Below are 24,819 nucleotides of genomic sequence, written 5' to 3'. Positions count from 1 at the left end.
GTGTTTCTATTTGTAGAAATTCATAAGGATCTTTACCATTCCCCAATCAATTTCACCGACAATTTCTGAATCTGGAACATATTGATCATGGGAGACTTCCATAATGTTCTTGACATTCAGATAATACATTGAGCAGAAAACCCCAAAGCACAAGAACAAACTAAATTCAAAATAGATTACACAAGCCTACAGGACCACCACCAAAAAAGGATGCTGTCACTTTTTGACATCCATAGTCATTAACTCTAAGACTTTGACTTGGATATAAACTTTGCAAGTAAACTTATCAGATTGATTTTGATAGTGTTGTCATCTATTTGGCACCAGTGCAATGCTGAATGAGAACTTTTATTTACGCTCTACACTAAACCTTATGCAGTAAAATATTTTAATGCTACACGTACCATTACAAGCAGCAAGTTTACAGACTCTCACTGAGAGGGGTTTTTCGCCATTACATTGGTCTCCAGTCTTGCAGATGACTTGTCTCGTCTCTGTTCCCTCACCACAAGTTACTGAACACTGAAAAAACAAAGGGAAGGGTCATAGATAATTCTGCCAAAATAGGCGGTCCGAACTTCTAATGCACATGTGCACACACAGATACTCGGACACACACACGAGCACACACATGTCTGCTGTGTGATTTCTACCTGTTTCAAACCATTGAAATGATTTTGTTTCCTCCATCAGGCAAAATAGCACAAAGTTAAAGACAGTTCTTCAAGCCTTAGCCAAACATTCCAATTTCAGCTTAAATATCTAGAGGCAAAATCTCAGAATAAAACTTAGAAAACTCTGAGAAAATCTTTAAGACACATGTTATCCCATTTGATTCTTATGGTAATCCTGTGAGATGAATGCTCTATATTACTAAAATCCCTTATTTTACATATGAAAGAACAGTCTTGTATGAACCCTTCTATTGTACAAATTGAACATGTTAACCTTTGTTTAAAGTGCAGTAAGTTTTAGAGAAAACATTCAAATCTACAACTCACATGACTCCGAACTCAGAAGTGACTCAAATATGTTCACATATCTAAAGGCAAAACTAAGTGACTATAGGAAATTAGAAATTAAAACTTTATTCTATATCAAGATACTTAGTGATTCAGGAGATAGAGTACCGGGTTTGAAGTGAAGAAGACCAGAGTTCAAATACAGTATTAAACACTTACTGCGTGATCCTAGGCAAGCTATTTAACCTCTTTACCACAATTTCCATTTAATTGAAGAAACTGAGACAATGGAAAGAGTTACATGAACTGATGCTGAGTGAAGTGAGCAGAACCAAGAGAACATTGTACACAGCAACAAGATTTTGTATGATTAACTGTGATGGACTTGGCTCTTTTCAACAAAGGGCTGATTCAAGGCAATTTCAATAGACTTGTGATGGAAAGTGCCATCTGCATCCAGAGAGAACTATAGAGACTGAATATGGATTGAGGCATAGTATTTTCAACTTTTTGTTTGTTTCTTTCTTTCTCATGTTCTTTCCCTTTTGTTCTATTTTTTCTTACACAATATGACAATTATGGACATATGTTTAAAAGAACTGAACATATTTAATCTATATCAGATTATTTGCGGTGTTGGGGGTAAGGAAGGGAAGGGAGGGAGAAAAATTTGGAACAAAAATTCTTGCAAAAATATGTTTACATGTATTTAAAAAATAAAATGTTATTGAAAATTAAAAAAAAAAGAAACTGAGGCAAACAGAAATTAAGTGACTTATTTGCCTAGGGTTACATGAGGCCATATTTCAATTAAGATCCTCTTGATTCCAGACCAAGCATTCTTACCATTATGCTACTCAACTATCTCAAGGTAGCTCATTTCACTTTAGGGAAGCTTTGTTAGAAAGTATTTCTCAGTCTTCAGCTTAAGGTTACCATTTTGCAACTTCTATCCATTTGCTCCAGGTTTAGGGGCAAAACAGAAAAAGTATTATTTCTCTTCAAATGAATTTCATTATTATTTTTTCTAGCAGTAAACAAACAAGCAACCCACAACAACAATAAAGAACAAATTAAAAAAACTTCAAATATTAGAAAACAGCTACTATGTCCCTTTTTTCACAATCCTGGTCACCAATGCTCTTCTTTAAATGTTTCAAGAATAGAACATAGAAATTGTGGATGAGGTCTGAAGGCAGAATACAGTAGGTCTTTCACTTCCCTATTCCTGCAAGCTCTTTATCTCAATGTACCCTGACATTGCATTAGTTTTTTGCTTGCCACATTGAGTTTGAAGTTCATTAAAACTTTTCGTTTAATTTTCTTTACATCAATCATTTCTTCTCCTCCAGATAAAAGACTAAGAACACCAATTAAACAAATATCTGATAACAGAGGCAACATCTGACAATGTAGGCCTTTATTCTCTGAAACTTTTATGAGTTTGAATTTCATTGTAAGTCGTCTTGTAATTTATAGTGTTGAGGTCATTTTTTAAAATATATTTTTCTTGATTCTATTTATCTTACTCTGGTTTTGCTCATACAAACCTTAATTCTTCTCTAAATTCTTCACATTTGTACTGTGAATATTTAATTCACATTTGTACTCTTTAAGGTCTGTTAATATGATGTTCCTTGTATTCATTCTTTTTCTTGTCTCCTTTGAGATTTCATATCTTCTGTTCTTCCAGATGAATTTCATTATTATTTTGTCTAGTACTAATAAAAAGTATCCCCTCAGTAATGTGATCGATACAACACTAAATATATGAAAACACAGGTAAAATTATTTTTTTTTTGAAAGATTGTATACAAATCACTAAAATATTCTTTTCTTTTGACCCAGAGATTCCACAGCTAGGGATTTATATCTTTTTTTTTTTTAAATTTTTATTTTTTATTTAATGATTACTTTATATTGACAACATTATTCCTTGCACTTGTTTCTTTCCGATTTTTTTTTCCCCCTCCCTCCCTCCACCCCCTCCCCTAGATGGCAAGCAGTCCTTTATATGTTGGATATGTTGCAGTATATCGCTAGGGATTTATATCAAGGAGGCAACATAGTTGAGTGTCTAGGATGTTGGAACTAGAGTTAGGAAAACCTGGGTTCAAATTAGTCATTTAGCAGCTATGTGATTTTGGAGAAGTCACAGTTACTTAATCTCACCTGACCTCAGTCTTTGTCTATGAAAGAAGGGTTTTGTATTTCATGACTTCTAAGCTCTAAGTCTCTCTGTGATCCTATGAAGGGCATCAGTGATAAAAACAAAGGTGCCATGTACCCCAAAATATTTAGAGCAGCACTTTCTGTACTGCAAAGAAATAGAAACAAAGTAAATGTCCATCAAATGAGAAACATATAGATAAGGTATGATACATGAATGTAATGGTATATTATAATGCTGTAAGAAAAAATGCATGTGATAAATACAGAGAATCATGACATTCAAAAGAGCTAAAAAGGAAAAGGGGGAGAAATAGCCTGTAAAACTAAGTCTAAATATTAAAGAAAATTATTGAATTTTCACTAAATGGCAAGAATTCAAATTATTCCTTCCAAGAATTCTATAGTTGATCGGGGTATTTATTATTCAACATATAAAGTACCCAAATAACAGAAATTTAAATACTTTCAAGACTAAGAAATATACTTCTATTTTCATATTGCTAAATCTAGACAAGGAGATAAATACAGGATGTGGTAAAAGATAATGAGAAAAATAAAGAGGAAAAAAAGATAAAAATTAAAGTAATATTTCAAAGGGAAAATTATTTTTCTCATTCATCCCCCAACATTATTTTTTGTCCTGATCTGTGATTCTTTGTACCATAGCAGAATGGGAACCTTTTCTTTTTAAAATAATTTTAGAAAGGTGCCTGAGGGCCCTAAGAATTTAATGACTTCACCAGAGTCACAGAGTCCATGTTTCAGAAACAAGACTACTCACTGCACTATGTTTCCGCATATTAGTAGATTAATAATATAGTTTGTAATAAGAAAATTTTTTGGTTGAGCAAAGAAGAGGCTTTGAGAATATTACTCATTGAGATAAAGTTTCCTTGCCTTTGAGGTGATTAAAGGTTTGGATAAGACATTGGGATTGGCTCACATAAGTAAGAATAAGAATTCAAATTAAGAGAAAAAGAAGCTTTTGCAGTGGCATGAAGTGACCCTTAGTTCAGGGAAAAAGTGACACAAGAGCCTTACAAAGTTACTCAACAGAATGGACAATTCAGAAAAGTGAAATCTAAATAGAAACTTCTACTAATGAGATGATATTATGAGACTATATCTATGCGTACATATTTATACATATATCTATGTATACATCTTTATACAATTATCTTGTTGCACAAGAAATATCTAATCAAACAGGAAAAAATGATAAAGAAAATAAAATGCAAGCAAATGATAATAAAAAGAGTGAAAATGCTATGTTGTGAACCACACTCAGTTTCCACAGTCCTCTCTCTGGGTGTAGATGGCTCTCTTCATCACAAGATCATCAGAATTGGTCTGAATCGTCTCATTGTTGAAGAGAGTCACATTCATCAGAATTGATCATCATATAATCTTGTGACTGTGTACAACATTTTCTTGATTTTGCTCATTTCACTTAGCATCAGTTCATGTAAGTCTCTCCAGGCCTCTCTGAAATCATCCTGCTGATCATTTCTTATAGAACAATAATATTCCATAACATTCATATATCACAACTTATTCAGCCATTCTCCAATTGATGGGCATCCACTCAGTTTCCAGTTTCTAGCCACTAAAAAAGGGCTGTCACAAACATTTTTGCATATGTGTGTCCCTTTCCCTCCTTTAATATCTTTTTGGGATATAAGCCCAGTAGTAACACTGCTGTATCAAAGAGTATGCATATTTGAATAGCCCTTTGGGCATAGTTCCAAATTGCTCCTCAGAATGGCTAAATCACTTCACAACACCACCAACAATATATTAGTATGCCAGTTTTGCTACATCCTTATTTAGCCCTTTTCTAAAATGTTTTCATTCATTTTGATCCCCTTGTTATTGCTCTTCAAGTGTGACTTGAATTTAACTTTGTAATTCATGGGCTATAACTTTCTTTATTCCCTTTATTATGAATCCATATTCATCTTTCTACTCCATCTATTCTTCAAGAGGGATTCTCTATTATGGATTCATTTTTTTCTATTCTGATTATCATATTTTAAATTTTGAATTGAGCACTATTATATACATTGAGCATTCTAATTATTGAATTAACTTTTTTCTTTTATGAACTTCATTTCTTTTTAGTCATTCTGAAATTTCTTGAACAACATTTCTGAAGAACCTATAAGCCCTTTAGTCAATTACTAATGAGTTCACTTTGCTTAATATTGAAATATTTGCTGATGGTATATTTTTATTGGTTTTATTCATTTTTCCCTCATTTTTTTTAGTATCTTTTGTTATTTATCTGCTTATGTGCCTGGATTTTCTTCAATTATTTAGTGTTTCAGCCTTTTAATTGTATTCATCACTTCTCTCTTTTAGACCTGTACTCCTTCTCTTACTGAGGATTTGGAATTCATCAATCCCTGTTCTGAGGAATATCCAGGATATAGGATCATTTTGTTGCCATTCTTCTCTCTCTTACAGCCAAAACAGCCAGTTGTACAGTACAATTTTCAGTACTTTTGATTCTTTCTTGTCCCTACTCTTGTCTTTCACCTGCTTGGACAGAATCATCATTTGTCACCCTTTAGTAGGGGACAAGGTGAAAGACATTTGGAAAAAGTCATTGAAGCCACAGAAATTTCTGTGGCTTATGGGTGAGAGGTGGATCCCAGCCAAGTTTCAAGCTGCCTTGCTCTAAAGACTGAGGCAGCTAGTTTTCAATAACCTGCATTGTTTCAGCCATCTTGATTCTTCTTTGATTTCCCTGACTAGATAGTTGGAACCTGCCATTTATTTCTTACTGGTAAGAGGAACTAAGAGATGTCTGGATAGAGTTATTGAGGTATCAGCAGTCTGTTGTCCTGGTCTGTTGCCTAGCATAAGTCTTTGACTTAACTTGTACTTCCACAAGTAAATGGAAGGTGGTAGTTATAGTGATGGGGAATGATTAAGTATTAAATTTCTCTGGTACTATTTCATAAGATTTTTATCTTGCTCAGAACTATTTGCTTTTATCAGGAGGATTTAGATCTTAAAAACTCCTTAGATTATGAGTTCTTTGAGAGTAGGGACCTTTTTTTTTTTTTTTTTTGCCTTTTGTATATCTCAAATTTTTGGTTTAGGGGTTAATGCACTGGGTTTAAAATCAGAAAGACTCATTTTCATGAGTTCATAATCCAGTTTCAGATACTTACTAGCTGTGTGCCCCTGGATGAATCACTTAATCCTATCTGTCAGTTCCTCATTTATAAAATGAGAAAAGGAAATGGTAAGTCCCTCGAGTATTTCTGCCAAGAAAACCCCAAATGGGTCACAAACAGTTAAGACATAATTGAAACACCTGAATAATAATGACAAATCATCCCAGCACTTAGCACAGTGCCTAGTGGAAAGTAGATATTAATAAATGATAGCTAAATAAAAAAACATCTACATGTGATGTCTTTCTTTGTTGGAGGTTGAAGGGTTGAAAAGGTTTTCTAAGACTAATTCATCCATCTTTCTCCTCCCAGATATTTTGCATGTGTTCCACAAACTTAAAAAAAATTATTTCACCATCATCATCATTTTATATATATATATATATTACTTCTGCATTTTTGGCATACAATTCTATTGCTCTTTTTTTTCAGTCAATTGTTATAGAGAGTGACACTATCTATTGCTAGAAACTTTCTACTTGCCAGTTAAATTTGATAATTTCCTTTTAAAGAGTTCTAATTGCTTTGATGTTTTCACCTAATTCATTGATTCCTTTTTTGAATGATTCCACTAGTTTTTAGAGCTGCTATTCTATTATGTCAAAACTCACAAAACTAATTGAAATTCATTAATCTTCCTGAGATAATGTTGATTCAATTCCTTTGTTGAGAAATATTGAACAATTGTGATATGGATTATTGTGATATGGCTCTCACTCTTTATATTTATATCACTGATGATTTTTCTGCATTTGGTGGGGTCTTTAACTTTATTATGTGAGATGATGTGATGTGGTGTGGTGGGTGTTGTGTGGGGAGAGCTGTCTACATGATACAGTTTACTTCACAATTTCCCCAGAATTCTCTCATTTCTAAACAAAAATATTTTACCCCACAAAAAGCTGTCTAATTATATTTCCCCTATTTTGTACTTATGGAATAAATTAGGATAGAGAGGGACGGATGGATGAAAAGATGTTGCTGAAGTGAAATCAATCACATTTGGTAAGTGATTAGATTAGAAATATGAGGAAGAAGGAAAAATCAAAGAAAACCTTAAGGTTGCAAACATGGGAGACTGAGAGAATGATATTACAAGACACAAAAAATAAAAGAAACAGGAAATCGCTTAGGAATCAAATTTCTATTTTTGGGAGAGACAAAATAAGTTTAATTTTAAACAAGCAGATTTTGAGGTACAGAATGATATCCAGGTAGAGATGTAATGAATGGATATTAATCCCTTCCCATAATTGTCTCCTCGAATCAAAAAGAAAACACACACATACACCAACGAATGCTACCTGTCTTGTCAATTGCTTGTAAGCTCTTTGAAAACAGGAATTGTGGCTTTAGGCTTTATACACACCTGGATGACTCCTCATTATATATTACCAATTACCATTATGTATTACCAATATGTTATCATTATATTTAGGAAGAAGCAAAAATAAATAAATAAAAATACTACAAACCCATATACCCACCTCATTCCAGGGCCCTGTTTTCCATTGAGAAGGACATGGCAATCTGTTACATGGTCTGCGGGTCTCGGGACGCTCTCCTAGACAGTACTTGCTGTGCACAGAGCGGTTAGTTCCATCCTGGAGAGGTTGAAGGCATCGTACTGTACGGAGCTGATACCCAGAACTCCCACAGGTTTTGGTACAATATTCCCATTCATCAGCCACCCAGCTACAGAAAGGAAGAAAAGGCATACAGTTCCAGTGATGTAGAGGGAAAATACCTGTCAGCAATGTTCAAGTCAAAGCAGAGACATGCTGGTCCTTTGCCAGAAGTCACCCAGCCTAGGGACACAGAAGCAGTCCTTATTTTCTTCAGGGACCTCTGACTTTCTCGCTGTGGGCCTCCCTCCCTAAGACAGGGTGCATCCCTTCCATGTCTTCCAAGAAACTGTCACCTTGTGAATTTTCATGACTGAAAAAATCATTCCCTTTCTAGTGATAAGTATCTTCATTTATCTACCAATCATCTCTGCATCTTTTCAATGGAATGATTTTGTTCCTCATGTTGACTCCACAAAGTTCCCTAGGCTTCCTTTAAGAGTCAGATCAAATCCTTCCTTCTGTAGGGGGCCTTTCCAAGAGGATTTCTCCCTAATTGCTTGGACCTGTTTAAAGGCTTCTGTAATTTCCTACCACCTATTGTGTGTGTATATGACTATGTTTATATATGTATATGTGTATATATGAATATAAACACACGTGTGTGTGTGTGTGTGTGTGTGTGTGTGTGTGTGTGTGTAGCTTGTAGGTGCCTGGTTATCCTGTCTCTCTCTAGAATGTGATTTACTTTCAATCAACATTTATTAAATACCTATTTGCCAGGCACTGAGCTAAGAGCAGCAAAAGTCAGTCCCTGTCCTCAAAAAACCTACAGTCTATGAGGAAGACAACAAGAAAACATCAGTATGCAAAGCAAGATAGTAAAAGATAAATAGAAAGTAATTAACAGAGGGAAGGCAATGGAATTACAAGGGATTGGGAAAAGCTTTCTATTGAAAGCAGAATTTTAATTGAAACTTAAAAGATAATAGGAAGACTAGTAGGAGGGGAGAAAGTTCTAGGCATGGAGAGAGAGGCTAGAGAGGCATGGAGGCTAGAGAGAGAATGCCTAGTGGCAAAAGATGGAGTGCCTTGTTTCTATAACATCCTGGAGGCCAGTAAAACTGGATTAAAATGATATCAGGTAGTGAGGAACAAAAAGATTGGAAAGAGACTAGGTCACAAAGGGTTTTGAATGTCCATCAGAGCATTTTGTGTTTGTTTCTGGAAATAAAAGGAAATCACTAGAGTTTATTGATTAGGGTTAATTAACATTAACCTGCATTTTAGCAAAATCACTTTAATGGCTGAATGAAGGATGGACTAGAGTAGCAAGAGACGGGAAACAGGCAGATGCATCAGTAGACTATTTCAATAGACCAGAAGTGAGGTGATGAATCCCTCCCTTCCCTAGAGTGACAATAGTGTCAGAGGAGAGAAAGGTCCAGATCCAAGAAGTGTTGCAAAGATGAAATCGATGGGCATTGGCAACAGATAGGATGTGGTTCATCAGAGATGGTGAGGAGTCCAGGATGATATCCTGAGGGATGGAAGCGGGGTTGGTCTCTAGAGAAAAGGGAAGGTGGGGAGGAGACAGTTTAGGAGGAAAGATTGTTGATTACATGCTGATTACATGACTGATGGACTGACATGTAAATCCATTGCTGGGTCCTACTTTTCTTACTTATTAGAATCAGAGCTTGTAGTACATTGGTGTAGTTTTCAAGAGCCTAGGGTTGAGGATGGAACCAAGATGGGAGAATGAGACAGCAATCCTTCCAAATTTTTCAAACCCCCCCCTTAGATAACTTTAAAATAATGCACCAAATAGATTTCTAAGCAAAAGGTCAAAGTGAGATATTTTCCCCCTAAGGCAGCTTAGGAGGCCAGCAGAAGTCAGTCACAAGGAAGAGGGACTAGCCTGGATCACACAAGGTGGCAATAGAAACTGAGGATCTTGGAGGTAGTCATAAAAGCAGCAGTTACAGCAACCCTTGGGAGCTCTTAGCACAGAGAGGGTAAGAAGTTTAGAAAACTGAAAAAAAAAAGGGATTATAGGAAACTACTTTCTGGCACCAAGTGCAACATTTGAAATTGTCTGGCAATTGTATTGTCCATTTAGAATTGTGGGTCATAGTTCTAAGGTACAGAGGAGTGCTGGAGGTTGGTCACAAGTGATAAAGTGCCCTGTCATAGTTTCAGGGCTAAAAGGACTCTAGCTCTTTTGGTACAGCATATCAGGGACCCTTCCTGGGTGAAAACCAGAGTGCAGACGAGGAGAGCAAGGACCATACCTCTCCTGGGATCACACTACCTTGAAAGCCTGAAAACTTGAAGATCCCCAGAACTAGCTCTGAAACCAGAAGCACAAAATAGTCTGAAGCTTACCTCCAGGTAAGGTGAACCCAATTTTAACACAAAGTTCAAAGTCAAGAAATAGGCTGGAAAAATTAGCAAACAACAAAAAAAGAATTTGGTCACAAAAATCTACTACAGTGACAGAGAAGAACAAGACAAAAATACAGAAGAAGACAACAGTGTGGAAACAGCTACAATCAAACTCCCTTCACCTAACTGCATTCCTGGAAGAGTTAAAAAAATTTAAAATTGGCAGAGTAAAAGTTGGGAAAATATGTGAGAATGATGCAAAAAAATTATTTAAAAAAGTTAATAACTTGGATTAAAAAAGCACAAAAATAATAATGAAAGTTAATACTTTTAAAAACAGAATTGGCTTAATGGTTGAAAAAAACATAAAAATTCATGAAGAAAAGGAAAAATGACAGAATAGATTAAATAGAAAACATAAGAAATGAATTACATTAAGAGAATCACAGAAAGGAGAGAATAATTTCATTTGGTTTGGGGCATCACAGGGCAGAAAGGGCATTAACAAGCTGACAAATTTCAAGACTAGGCAAACAGAATGATAAAGAAACTTAAGTACATAAATTAAAATCTGTTGAAGTAACTGTGGATAGTTAGTAGAGAGGAAAGAAATCTTATGAAAAATCATAATAATTGCCTCCAAAGACTAGAAGGGATTAGGTTTGGTGGTTTATCCTAATTTGGGAAAACTAGAACAGTGGATGGAAATAGCCAGGAGGAAAATTTAGATGATATCTGGAAAAATCTTCTAACTATTAGAATTGTCCAAAAAAGGAAAAGGTTACTCATGAAGATGAGAGGTAGCCTCTTGTCAGAGATTTTTAAAAATAGACTGGATGGTTGGGTATGTAGTAGGTGAGACGCGTTTTTGATTATGAATTGGGTAAGATTTGACTGAGAGATTGAGTTCAGGGAGCAACTAGTAGTTTAATTTGACATGAACATGAAGTATGAAATTGGATTTTAATTTTAATTGGGGCATGGTAGTTTCTGAGGAAGATAGTAATGCCCTGGGAAGATGATTTTTCTAGCAAATAGAAAATGAGTTAGAGAGACAAGATCCCTGAATCAGAGAAATCAATTAGGAGATTGTAAATGTAATCTAAATGATAGAGGCAATGAGAGTATGAACTATGTTGGTGACTATGTGAGTAGACAAATGGGACAGATGGAAGAAATATCATGGAGTAGAATCAATACATTTTGAAAACTCATTGTATCTGAGGTATGAGAAAGAGGGAAGAAATAAGAATTGATCTAAGGTTATATCTTGAATGACTGAAGGTTATATTAGTGGTCTCAACATAAATGAGAGTTTGGGTAATAGTCAAGTTTATTGGGAATGATGAGTTTTATTAAGGCATCCTGACATTATATGTCTAGAGAATTCAGAAGAGATATCTATTCAGCAGGCAGTACTGTGATCGGTAACAATGATTAATGATTACAATGCCTCTAAAATAAATCTAGCTTCAAATTCACTGCTCCAGACAAATTAGACTGGTAGCTGCTGCCTGAACGCCATCTCTATCATTTGTATATTTGTACAAACAATCCCTACTACCTAAAATGAAACCTTACCCCATCCCTGCCTTTTAGAATTATTATCTTCTTTCCCAGAGCATTGCACACAGTTAGCTGTTACTAAGTGTTTATTAAATAAGAACAAAATTATACAGACACAGTCTATTCTATCTTTGTGAGCATGTAAATTAGGATGGGACAAAGAAATGAGAATCTGACACCATTAGGCTCTCTTCATGTTGCATCCATAGTTAAATGTGTATCTGCAGACACTTACTGAAATGGTGAGGTCCATTGGACTGGTTCTAGAGTAAGAGGAGCTGGGTTCAAATTCTACCTCTGATGCTTATTGTCTATACAGCCTAAAACATCACTTCACTCAGCTTTTTATCTGTAAAGGAAGGGATTGGGCACTAGATGACCATCCAGATCTATAGGCAGGAGCTATGATTCTGCTTTTCATTTTTACTTGAAGTAGAGAGGGAATGTCAAGTAATAATTTTAATAATCATACTTACAGGGGATGTGTGCATTCCTGAAGATTGCACATTCTACGAATGGGTTTTGGCTTTTTACTGGCTTCACAGAAGCTGCGATGTACCATTTTATTATCACTCTTCCTGCGGCACCCATATTTGGTATACTGAGAACCTGGGAAAAGTATGAAGAGATTACTTTGGACCCAAAGGAAAAAATTTACCCAGATGATATGAAAAAAAAAAAAAAAACAACTTGCTTTAAACAAGAGTTCATTAAAAGCATGCTAACTATAAAAAGAGAACTGTATCACTGAAACTAAAATGGCAAAGTATTTAAAGTCTAGAGATGAATAAAAATTATTCTCTTCTTATTGTTGTATATTACTATGCGAAAAATGTGATCTACTTACCACCACCACAAGGTTCCGAGCACTGGGACCAGCTCTTCAAAGCCCACTCAAAAGTATCTAATTCTTCCTGGATTACATTATTGCTGTTAATGGTGGGCACTGAATCTTCATGAATGATATACTTGTATGTTAAACTGGAACGTGTATCATTCTCCTGAGGAATAATCTATTAAATATATAATATAGCTATGTAAATTAGGCTAATGGAGTTCAGAAACTCTTAAATAAAAATGTTCTATATTACTTCAGCCTATTACTGATACTCAAACTGGGAATTGCCTCCTTTTTGTTCAAGGAGCCAGTAAAAATTAGCAGCTCAATCAGCTGTGTTGGTTACATGTTAAGAGCCCCATGCTATGTTTTTAAAAGTAAGGGTGGAAAAGTCTAAATTTATTTTTTAAATGTTAAGGGAAATTATTCCTATTATAAAAGGTCCTTTAATTTTTACAATGAGTTACTTGAGCTTTATTTTAAAGTATTTGTACTTAGATTTTGAAAGCATTTAAAAATATATATATATCTAAATTTTATAATACATACCTATTATATCAAGTGAATTAAAGAAGGATCTAATATTTTAAAATAACCTTTAAATAGGTACCTTGCTTTCAGGAAATTGGGGCCCCAATAGAAAATCTGGGAATCCACTGATGAGAATGTTCTGATTAGTAGAAGTCTAACCTTTATGTGTCCCAGAGTGGAATGGAGAGACATTTCAGATGCTTTCCACTCTAACCTCTATTTGAATTAAGAGTTCCTGCTGGATCACATCTGACAAATAGTTATCCACTGTTTCCTGGAAGACTCTTCCTTCTATACAGGGGATTCCCTCTTCTCCTGAGAAACCTATTGTGCCTTTAGACGGTTCAAATTGTTTAGAAATTCTCCCTAATATCAGACCTACACAGAACATAGATTCTTTGTAATCTCTATCCAGTACTCCCAAGCCTGCCTTCTGTGATGGAATAGAATAATTATAATCTCATACTTCCTAAGATTTCTCTTCCACAAATTAAACATCTCTAATTCCTTCAACTAATTCCCACAGGATGTGATCTTGAGGTCTTGTACTATTCTCATTCTCATTGTCCGGACACTCATCCCCACTTATCAAGTCAATGTAAATTTAAAGTGCTTACACGTGCCAGGTACTATACCAAAGACAGAGGTTACAAAGAAGTGCCAAAAATAATTCCTGTCTTCAAGAAGCTTACAGTTTAATAGGGAAGAGAAAATGCAAACAACTATGTACAAACAAGCCAAATCACAGGACAAATTGTTGGCAATCTCAGACTGGTGGCACTTTCAGTAAAGGACATTGGGAAAATTTTTTGTAAAAGGTGGAATTTTAGCTGAGTTTTGAGGAAAGTGATTAGATATATTGTTTATTAGATTTTTCATTAGACATCTATGTACCAAGTACTATACTAACTACTTTAAAAATATTTCATTTGATTTACCCATTTCCTCTGTAAAGTAGTTAAGAAGGTTAGGGATTAGATGGTGTTTGAGGATCCTTCTGGATCTAAATTAATATGCCATGATCCTGTTATTTATTTCTATTTGAAGTGGAGAATGAGAGTCAAGTTATTATTTTTCCATTTTACATTTGAGGAAAATGAGGTAGACAAGTTATGTGACTCATTTCGACTCCTCTAGCTAGTACGTATGTGAGACTAAATTGAAACTCAGGTTTTCTGTCTCCAGACTCCAGGGCTCTCCCCACTGTGCCACCTATGTATCTCTTAAAGGAAGCCAAGAAAGCCAAGACACATGGGAGTGGAAGGAGAGAATTCTAAAAATGGGGGACATCCAGACTAAATGCCTAGTTTCTAAAATGTAGATGTTGTCTAAGAATGCAGAGATAGTATATTTACAATCCTGAAAACAACCTCTTTCTTAATACATCTTTGTTGCTAAATTATACTTTTGATACTCATTGTATTTGAAGTCCATTAAACCTTCTCCAACTTTATTAGATAAACTGTCCTCAAACAAGGCCTCCCCTATTCTATTCAAAAAAAGTTGAATTTTTTTTAACTCAAGTGTAAGACTTTATATTTATTGCTATTAAGTTTCCTCATAATACACTTGGGCCACAGATGGCACTCTTATCTTACTTGCAGATGAAAAAAGTCTTAGGATAAGTAACATGCTGAATGACAGGATACTATGAGATTTCCACAGACTGAAACATTGTTCCAGTTTATTATAGTAAAATTTAATAGCAATAAGTGTAAAATCTTATACTTGGGTTCGAAAAATGAATTTTGCTCGCATAAAATAGGTTTAGTGTGCTTCACAATTTGCTTTCTTCCTTTTTGATCCTCTCTATATCCTTTGTGTCTGGGACCCCTTGGGTAGTCTGATAAAAACTATAGGTGCTTTCCCAAAATAATATTTTTAAATGCTTAAAATAGGTATGATCAAAAAGGACAGAAATTGTTTCAAGTAGAGATTCTTTCTGTCTCTGTCTCTTTCCCTCTCTTTCTTCCTCTCCCTTCTCTCTCTGTCTCTATCTGTCTCTTTCCCTCTCCTCTCTTTTTACCCCCCCCAATCTCTTTTTCTCTCTTTCTCATTTACTACCACAAACAAAGAACCTTTCATTTAAACCATTTAAATAAAGATGTTGATTTGTCCAAGGTATGATACTATGAGAACTTGTTCTCAATTGCTATTGAAACATTAATGGCTATTCTTTGGGTCTAGATATCAATCAGTTCCACCGATCTGTATTATTTATTACCTAGACTACATCTTACCATTTCATCCATATGAGATTAATTACATGTGAAATATGTTTTTAATATCTAGGTCAACTACATTATTGCATTTCCCTGACTGACTGGACATTTAACCTTGTCAAAAAAAGTAAATGAGGTTTGTCTGGCATGACTTTTTCTCTTCCCTTTCCTCTTCTTCTGGCCAGTTCTTAATGAATGGGTTATGCTTACTCCTTATGACTACCCCCTGACTTTTCTCCCTAAATATCACTTTAATAATTATTCTAAAATGTTGCCAGCAATCCAAGTAAAATTCCCTTGCCCATAGTTTGCAGACTATTTTCTTTCTGAAGTTTAGGACAACATTTACTCTTCTCTAGTTCTTTTTTTAAGAGAAAGACAACTTTTTTTGTACCTGTTTTTCCTCATCTATAAAATGAGGACCATGGCTAAGATCCCATTCAGTTCTTTAATCCTTTGATTCTGCGATGCTTGTCAATTCTACTGAGAGCTTGAAGCATCAAGGGTTGTTGATGGTGCCAGATTCTTTGCTCAATACTGTTCTTCTAAGTGGGTTATGTGTTGTAAAGCAGAAGTGTGGTAACGTATCAAGTCCTGTCCAAGTTAAATAGGTCAGTGAAAAAAATTTCAAAACTAGTTTGGGAGTGGTGCATATGGGAAGAAAATGATAAGCTGTTGGTAAATGGTACTCTACTAACTTGGCTTTTCTTTTCTTATTTATTAATGTAGTTGTCTTGGATTGAGGGTGACAATGCATGGAGGGGGGATTTCCCCCCTCCTGATTGAAGAGAATGGAGGTTGGATATTGGAGAGCTTCTCCCAGATCCTCCATCATTTAAGGATTTAAGGAGGGACTCCAGGACATTTATTTCATCATTTACCATCCACCTGACTTCCTGGATTTATGATCTCCAGAAACTCATCATTCTAAAGGATGAAATCAATTCAAGCCGTTTTCTACAGTGACTTTAGGACTTCAACACTTCTCATCATCCATTCCAGATTCTTTTTAATGTGTTTTCTTCCCCAAATAGATTGTGAGATCCTTGAGGGCAGGGATGATTATGCCATTTTTTGTGGGTTTTTTTTGGGGGGTTACTCAGGTGTTTAACATAGTGCCTAGAACATAGTCTATTGACTCTGACTCTTTCAGAATATTAATCATGTTTGGAGTTTGAAGGATGGTAATTGATTTCAAGTTATACCTTAAGGATACAAGAAGCTAACCCAATGAATTTCCTAAAAGCAAGGAACTTAGTGGAAGCAAATTTTAAAATACCTTATATGTAATCACATTAAAAAAAAACAATCCAATTAAAACCTTCCAAATGAAGATACATTTTAATCAGGATATTGTTCAATATAAAACCTACCCAGTGAAATTTAATTTTTTAAAATGATAACCAAGAAAATTTTGACTACGATATGACATACCAAAACAATGACAGAGTCATGTAAAGGCCCATCAGTGTGAAGAGTTTCAATGTCATCTTCAATGTTGTAGTCCCACTCCACTCCTAGATCAATGAATGTCCGAGACTTTGCTTCTTCTCCTCGGCCATTTAAAATGTAGTGCCCCGTTGCTTGATTCTTGATAGCTAAAGAAAAGGAAAATTTGAAGAGACAGTTATTATAGAACTAAGGATCCATGGTAAACCTATTTTTTAAAAAAAAAACTAAAAGCTATTTCTCTATCTTTTTGTATCATCATTAAACAGCAAGAATAACAATTGCAGTATACCTCATTGTTTTGAAGTGACTCTTGCTTCCCACAATGGATATTAATATTGGCATCTCTAGCAAGATTCCTAGATGAAAGGTGGCATATATACATACATATTCACAATACACATATGAATACATATATGTATATGCATATATATGTATATTTAAAGCTTTGCTAGAGCTTAAAATGCATTGAGATTTTTAGGATACCATGTACTTATATACTTATATGGTATATACATGGTCAAATGTATATGTATACACACATATCTGTAATTTTATTGTAATAGGAATTCCTGGTGAGGAATCTCTCTCTACTAATATATCCTGACAGTTTCTCTGCAATGAGTAGTCTTAGAGAATAACCTAAACTGGAGATATCAAACTCAAATAGAAATTGATTCCTGTAGCCCCAAATTTGTAGAAAATTACAAATCAACTATCTATGTTGCATTGTATTCTTAGTTATTTAATTAAACATTTCCTAATGAAAGGTTAAGTAACTTGCCTAGGGTCACAGAAAAGTTTTTGGCTTTTTTGGCTTTGAGGACAAATCTCTATTTGCTTTTCCAAAATACCTCTCAGGCAGAGCCTAGGTGACAGAAGATAATGGTAACCTTAACAGTAACAGGAAGGCTTGGAAGAGGGGAGTGTCTGAAAGGAAAGATAATAAGTTCAGTTTGGAGCATATTACATTTAAGATGTCTTAGGGCATCCAGCTTAAAATGTCCAATATATAGCTAGAAATGAGACAGGAACTAGGTTAAGTTTGGATAAATGGCTATATTTGTATTGGATGCATATGCATACTTTTTGCCTGGCACTCAAAATTTAAAATTCCACAGAATGGAATGATAAGAGCAGAAACCTATATATTCTAATCTTTTGGGGGGGTAAAGTCTGGCACATAACTTGCAAACAATTTATGGTCCACCAAAAAAATATTTTCATTTACTTTACTGTGCAACTGAGGGAAAGGAGAAGAGGAAGAATAAATTGAAAGAACTAAAAAACACATCAAAATTCTACATCTTATAATTATTATTGTTTTAAGCAAAAACAGTGAGAATCAGCTTTTAAAAACCGATTCAACTAAACACTGTATAAATAATTTCCTTTCTCAACTTATAGGGTAAAAATGAAAAAAAAAATTCCACTACAGCAACAAATGATTTAAGCTGGGTCTTTGAAACCTTAATGTTGTTTTAACAATAGGAAGGATCATGTTTAAAGCCTGAATGTATACTTATAAGTGGAATATTACTTGTGTTACTTGTTTATGCCAGTAGACAGATTATTTCTCAAGTGGATTATTAGTACCTGAGGAAAAAAAGAGGACCATTGGGGATACTATTGATCACTGTGCAAGCTGGAAAATACAGAAGTGGCCAAGAATAAATTTGCTAAAATCATCCAGATTTTTTTCCCCAAAGAGGTGCAAATCCACTCAAAACACATGTCTTTTGTTCTGGCCAAAGCATATTTGACATGTGACATCACCAGATTACAACATGGCAATAGGTAGAATGCCCTACTTTTAGTAGGGTAATCATAGCCATAGTCAAATGCTGTAATATTATTATCCTTTAATATATTTAGTTGTTGTTGTTCAAATTGTTTCTTGTCATGTCCAACTTTTCATGACCTCATTTGGAGTTTTCTTGGCAAAGAGACTGGAGTGGTCTGCCATTTCCCTTTCCAGCTCATTTTATAAATGAAGAAACTGAGGCAATTTTTTTATCTCTCCTTCCCCCTTAAATTAACAAACTAGCAAAGATTCATCTCCAAAGCTAAAGCTTTCATTTCTTGATTTCGTTTTCTACTACTTGAAATCCTTCCCTTTCTTCAAAGTACAACTGAGGAGCTACTTTCTCTAATAATAGCTAACTTTTATATAGAGCTTTAAGATTTGCTAAGCACTTAACACTTTTAGCCCTCACAAAAACCCCATCAAGAAGATGTTATCCTCATTTTAACGAAGAGAAAACTGAGGGTAAGCAAAGTTAAGTGACTTACCAGAAGGTCATTTGGCTAATAATTCTCTGATTTGAACTCAGGTCTTTCAGACTCTAAGTCTAGCCCTCTATCCATTGCACCAAAAGTTTTTTCAACTTGCACAATCTTGTTCTCCTTTTTTCTATCTCACCTCATTATAGTTTATCCATTGATATCTATGTCTCATTTTAGTTATTTGTATACTAGATTTTAAGTTCTTTGCAGACTAAGACTAGTTTTCTAAGATCATGGTATGTCTGCCAAAGTGCTTAGCATGTTTCATACTAAGGAATAGTAGGATAAATGTTTATTTAATTGAATTGGATCTTGCTTGGAGGTAAATCTAGTGTAAGTCAGCAATTGAGTGAAATTCTGATATATGATTACCGAAAGACAATGTTGAATAGAGAGAGATATTGTTATTGTTATCCTTAGATCTCAAAGAGGATCGATGACATGCTATGTTGACTTATGTAGTGAATTGGGTTTATGAGGCAGAGCCAGGAAAAGTTATCAGTCACATTAAGAGAGAGACCTGACTTCATGGTCAAAGAGATCTGGATTGAGTTTCGCCTTATATAGGCTGAATAACCTTAAACTAATTCCTTACCTTTAAATGCTCCTGTATGATTCTTTAAGACTATGAGGAAATATTTTTGTTTTAAGCAAAAACAGTAAGAATTAGCTTTTTAAAACTGATTCAACTAAACACCTTATAATAGATAGAGAGTTTTCTCACCTGAGAGTTCCCTACACCAATGAAACCATAGCTTCTGTTCCTCATCTATCCCTATGCCATTACTATGTCTTTTTAAAAAAATATTCGTCTGGTTCTTGAAACTAATGCATTTTTTGACACAAACATTTAAGTAGATCTTAGTAGACAGTACAGAATGCAAGGATGGAAACACTTACCAAGGATATGAGGAGAGGCTTCGTCTTCCTGTATTAACACATGTCTAGCACCAGGGGGAATATCAAACATCTTAAGGTACCCTTTTGCACGTTCAGTAATCAGGAGGACACAAGAAGGAAACAGAAGGAATAGCTGAGGTTAGTAGCAAACTATATTATTATTATTACTTCTACTTGCAGAAGGGTGCACGCAAACCTAAATGCAGTTTGCCACTTCAGCACACTTGATAGGTTGTGTAACATCTGATGCATGGAATGAACACTTATTAAGGGGGGAGAGAGAAATAAATTAGCGATGAAGGTCAACTAGTCCATCTCCTTCACTTGAGCCTAGAGAAATGAAGAGATTTGCTCAGTCACATGGGTGATATGTGGTAAAGTTGGGATGTAAAGTCTATTACTCCATCTCCAGATTTCAGCACTTATTGATGGTCCATCAATTTTTGTTACAAACCTATGCATCCTTCCTCTTGTTGGGCTGTCAGTATCATGACAACCAACAACTCAGGCAAAGGCTGTACATTTCCTATGTTCTGACAAGTAACCATTCTCCTCACTGAGTACCCTCATGTTGGCTTCTACCCCTGATTGCATGAGCTTTATGAAATTCTTAAATATTCTCATCTTTATCTGCCATTTAAAAATTCTACATGGGGACTCCTAATGGCTAATTCTCTAATGAATTAATATTTTTATATCAAGATGAAACTGTTAATTGTGCCCTAAAAAAAGGAAAAGAAAAACTGACTGGTGATTGAAATTAGGAACCATTGGGGATAAATGCAAATCAGTCTTCTAGTTTTGGCCATACCATAGTATTTAGCAATATCAACAAGTTAACGTTTTATGGCATTTAGCACAGGGCTTAACACAGGATACTTAATAATTCAATAAATTTAATTCAACAAACATTTGCTAATTACTTTTTATTTTAATAATATTTTAATTTTAATAATAATTTGTTTTCAATAAATTTTAGTTGTCTAATTGCCTGTATTGTCTTAGTCTTATGACTTCTTCCTCCTTTCTCTATGTACTCTTTGATCCCATGATACTGGCCTGTTGGCTATTCAAAGAATTCTACCTCTTTTTTGTTGCTATTGATTTGTTTTAATCATGTCTAACACTCTGTGACCCTTTTTGGTGTTTTGACAAAGATTCTGCAATGATTTGCCATTTCCTTCTCCAGCTCATTTTATAGATAAGGAAAATGAGGCAAACAAAATTAAGTAACTTTCTCAGAGTCATAGTAAGTGTCTGAGACTGAATTTGAACTCAGGTCATCTTGACTCAGATTTAGGATTCTATCTACTATGCTACTTTTGTTTCTCGACAACTGAACTTAGCCCATTATTATTATAGAGGTATTTAAGCTGGTGGTCATGATTTTTCATTTGTTATGTCAGAGATGACAGTTAAGGATAGGTGACTGCAGAGAAAATGGTCAAGGGCTATGCCCAAAGGCAAAATTAACAAACCAATTCAATCAAATATTTAGTGCAGTCAACCAAAGCATTATTCTCAATTATTTTTTTCCCAGAGAGCCTTAGTAGTTTGAATGGACTGACTGCTGTGGTGCCTGATAACACAAACTTATTCATGCATCATAAAACATGTGAAATGTACCACTTTTGCCTATATCTGGGATGCTTCTAAGTGCCAAGCTCCAGAAGCCACTTGCAGCCCATTCCTTTATGCCCATCATAGAGGCCCATCTCGCTGCTGCTTCCATTTACCATCACTCACCCAGAACATTTTTAGCTGCCTTTGTTTCAGAAAGAGATACATTGCGAGCTCCTTTGGGCAATGTGAAGGCTCCTCTTGTCTTCCCTTAAATAAAATGTCTTAAGTTAGTGCTTTCGGGAACTAAAGTCTTCTTGTTTCATTGACTATATTTGTCTGCCATAGGCATTTTATCAATCTAAATAAAATTGATACAAATTTAGTAGTCAATGAAAGTAAAACTAAGTATGAATGAAAAATCATGTAGGTGATTTTAAATTTGGATACTTGCAGATTTCATTTTCCAGTAACTTGAGTTCCTTTTGGCACCTCTTGCTTAAGTGTTTCCCTGTTGGAAGAGGTTGATTAGTCTATTGAATTACTATGTTATCAATATCTCTGCAAAGCAACTGATCAATTAACATTGTGTTTTAGTTGGAATCTCTGTAACTGAGGAAAGTCTTTTCTGGCATCCTTTCACTGGCATAGTTCATTCTCATAATCTCTGTCTTAAACCCCTGGATTGATTATTTATATTGTTTGAAACGTCATTCCATTCTATATAACTTTGCTAACAAGAGTGAGCTCTTATGCCTGAAATGCTTTTAGATATTCATGAATTTTATTTAGGAAGAAAGTTGTTCATGCTTAATTAATTTCCCTTAAAGCTAATGCCTTTCCTCTATTGATTACATCCAATTTATCCAGCAAATATCTTGTTTCTACATAGTTGTTTGGATGTTGTCTTTCCCGTTAGACTTTAAGAATATTGATAACAGAGATTGTTCTGCTTTACTTTGCATCCCCAAGTGCTTGTTAACACACGAGCAAATAGCTGACATTTAATAAATATTTGATTTTTTTCAGGAAAATTGCTTATAGGATGATCACAATATAAAGTCATAATAATATATAACTCAAATTCATGATAAATGACAATAAATGACATATTATTATGAAAAAAATTACACACCAATAATTCTGGATAGCAGTGCTCAAAAGTATTGGGATGGAGGGAATGGATTAGTGGCCCAAATCCTTGTGCCATTATGAACCCAGAATTACTTCCTCAAAGAACTATTGTACTGAATAAAGGTAGCACTAAAATAATTTTGATTTGTGTGTTTGGCATGTGTAGGAGTAAAATAAACTGGAAGAATAGTTGTATGCAAGTTAAAATTTTAAAGCATTATTTCCATGGGCCATTTGGTAATGATGGTATTTCAATTTGAATTTTATTAAGTTTACTTTCCCCCAACTCTTTAAGAGATTGGTTTAAGATGGCTTTAGAAGGAATAAGGGAGTATGCCATAAAATGTATGTATGATAGGCTTTCAGACATAAGAAGAGAAATGTTCCTTGTTGCCTGTCCCAGGTCCCAAGTGAATGATCTATAACAAAGAGGAAATGTTTCACTGAACATTTTTCACTTTGTAAAAATTATACTTATAAGAAGTTACCAAATTTAATCACATAATGCCAAAAACATTTGAATAGAAATAAAGGTATAAGTCATGATGACTTGTCCCATACCATTGCAATACTCCTATTGATATTTTATATCCAAATCCTACTTCCAAATCATCAAACCTTATGTTGGTTCCATGCAGGGAGTGAACATTTATAACACTGATGCCATGGAACTAATTAACCATTTTCTAAAAGCATTTCACTCCATTTAGGGATGGGGGATCATGGGTCAATAATATTACATATACTGTCAAAGACTATTTGATATAATAAAAATATTAAATCTATTTCTTGCTTTAATGATTACATAATTTGAATAGATTTAATAATAATAATTTTCAATAATAGTGCTTTAAGGTTTAAAAAAGCATTTTACCAATGTCATCTCATTTAATCTTTACAACAGCCCTAGGAGATAGGGGCTATTATCCCCATTGGACTTATGAGGAAACTGAGGTACAGAAGTTAAGTGACTCACTCAGATTCAAATAGCTAGCAAATATCTGAAGCATGATTTGAATTTGACTTTTCCTCATTCAAAATCCAGTATTCCATCTACAATTCTATTCTAATGCTGAGAAATACACATACGCATACATTCTCTCTCTCTCTCTCTCTCTCTCTCTCTCTCTCTCTCTCTCTCACACACACACACACACACACACATACACACACACATCTAAGCGTGTGTATGTGGTATGTGTGTATGTATATACATATACATCTATATATTCTAGATTCAGTATCATAGAAATGTTAGTTGACTGGTTTGTGAAAATTACAAAAATTGGCTTTCTACTTTCGGTAATGCTATTTAGTGACTTTATATAACTTTTACCCCACTTAATAAGCTGACTTCTACAACATTATTTCACTTAGTGTCATCTACCAAATAGCAAACACCTCACTTTTCAGTGGAACTTTAATTCTAATTTAAAAGTAGTCATTTAAAAAGGATTTAAAGCTTGGCTTAGAAGATACAGCAACAGAATAAATGTGGTCACTATTAAAATAAAAAAGAGCAAAAATAATACAGAACATAAAAATTACAACAACTGAAAATAAGATTTTGTATTACTTGTCAGGTCTTTGCAAGCTTAATGAAAAATTCCAAAGCAAATTACTAAATAAAAGATTTATGTCATCCAAGTATTCTGCTTGCTTTTTTGTTTATAAAGAAAAGTTCTAAATGGCTATAATCATTTGATCTTTATATGATTTTTTTCTACACAAGTACTGAGGTATATATGAATTCAGTAAAAGGATTTATATATAAACCTATATACATAGGTTTATATGTAGAAATACATACACATACATATATGTACTTTCAAAAAATATTACCCTGAAATAACCAAATGAGTAGATCCTTTATAGTTAATTACATGTTAGCCTATCTAAATTACAGTTAACAACACATATGCATATATTCACCCACATGTGCACATACATAAACACATACATGTGCATGCAGGTATACACCCATGCTGGTTTGGGCTTCTGGTAAAAAAGTGACTTGCAGGGGGAGGGGAAAGATTTTGGAAAATCTCTCATTTGTAAATA

General features: G+C 34.5%; 1 protein-coding gene across 1 annotated transcript in view; it reads right to left on the bottom strand.

Moving 5' to 3' along the window:
* ADAMTS3 (ADAM metallopeptidase with thrombospondin type 1 motif 3) overlaps positions 1-24,819 on the bottom strand; it is a 280,288-nt gene that overhangs the window by 10,715 nt on the left and 244,754 nt on the right. The window contains exons 16-21 of the mRNA XM_051967378.1: positions 20,065-20,145; positions 16,864-17,027; positions 12,686-12,851; positions 12,315-12,447; positions 7,807-8,014; positions 405-522 (exon numbers count right to left, since the gene is read on the bottom strand). Coding sequence (XP_051823338.1) covers positions 405-522; positions 7,807-8,014; positions 12,315-12,447; positions 12,686-12,851; positions 16,864-17,027; positions 20,065-20,145 — 870 coding nt within the window. The remainder of the gene's footprint in view (positions 1-404; positions 523-7,806; positions 8,015-12,314; positions 12,448-12,685; positions 12,852-16,863; positions 17,028-20,064; positions 20,146-24,819) is intronic.

Source organism: Antechinus flavipes, chromosome 6 (assembly GCF_016432865.1).
Source record: "Antechinus flavipes isolate AdamAnt ecotype Samford, QLD, Australia chromosome 6, AdamAnt_v2, whole genome shotgun sequence".
NCBI classification, from domain to species: domain Eukaryota; kingdom Metazoa; phylum Chordata; class Mammalia; order Dasyuromorphia; family Dasyuridae; genus Antechinus; species Antechinus flavipes.
This window is presented reverse-complemented; position numbering and strand designations above follow the sequence as displayed.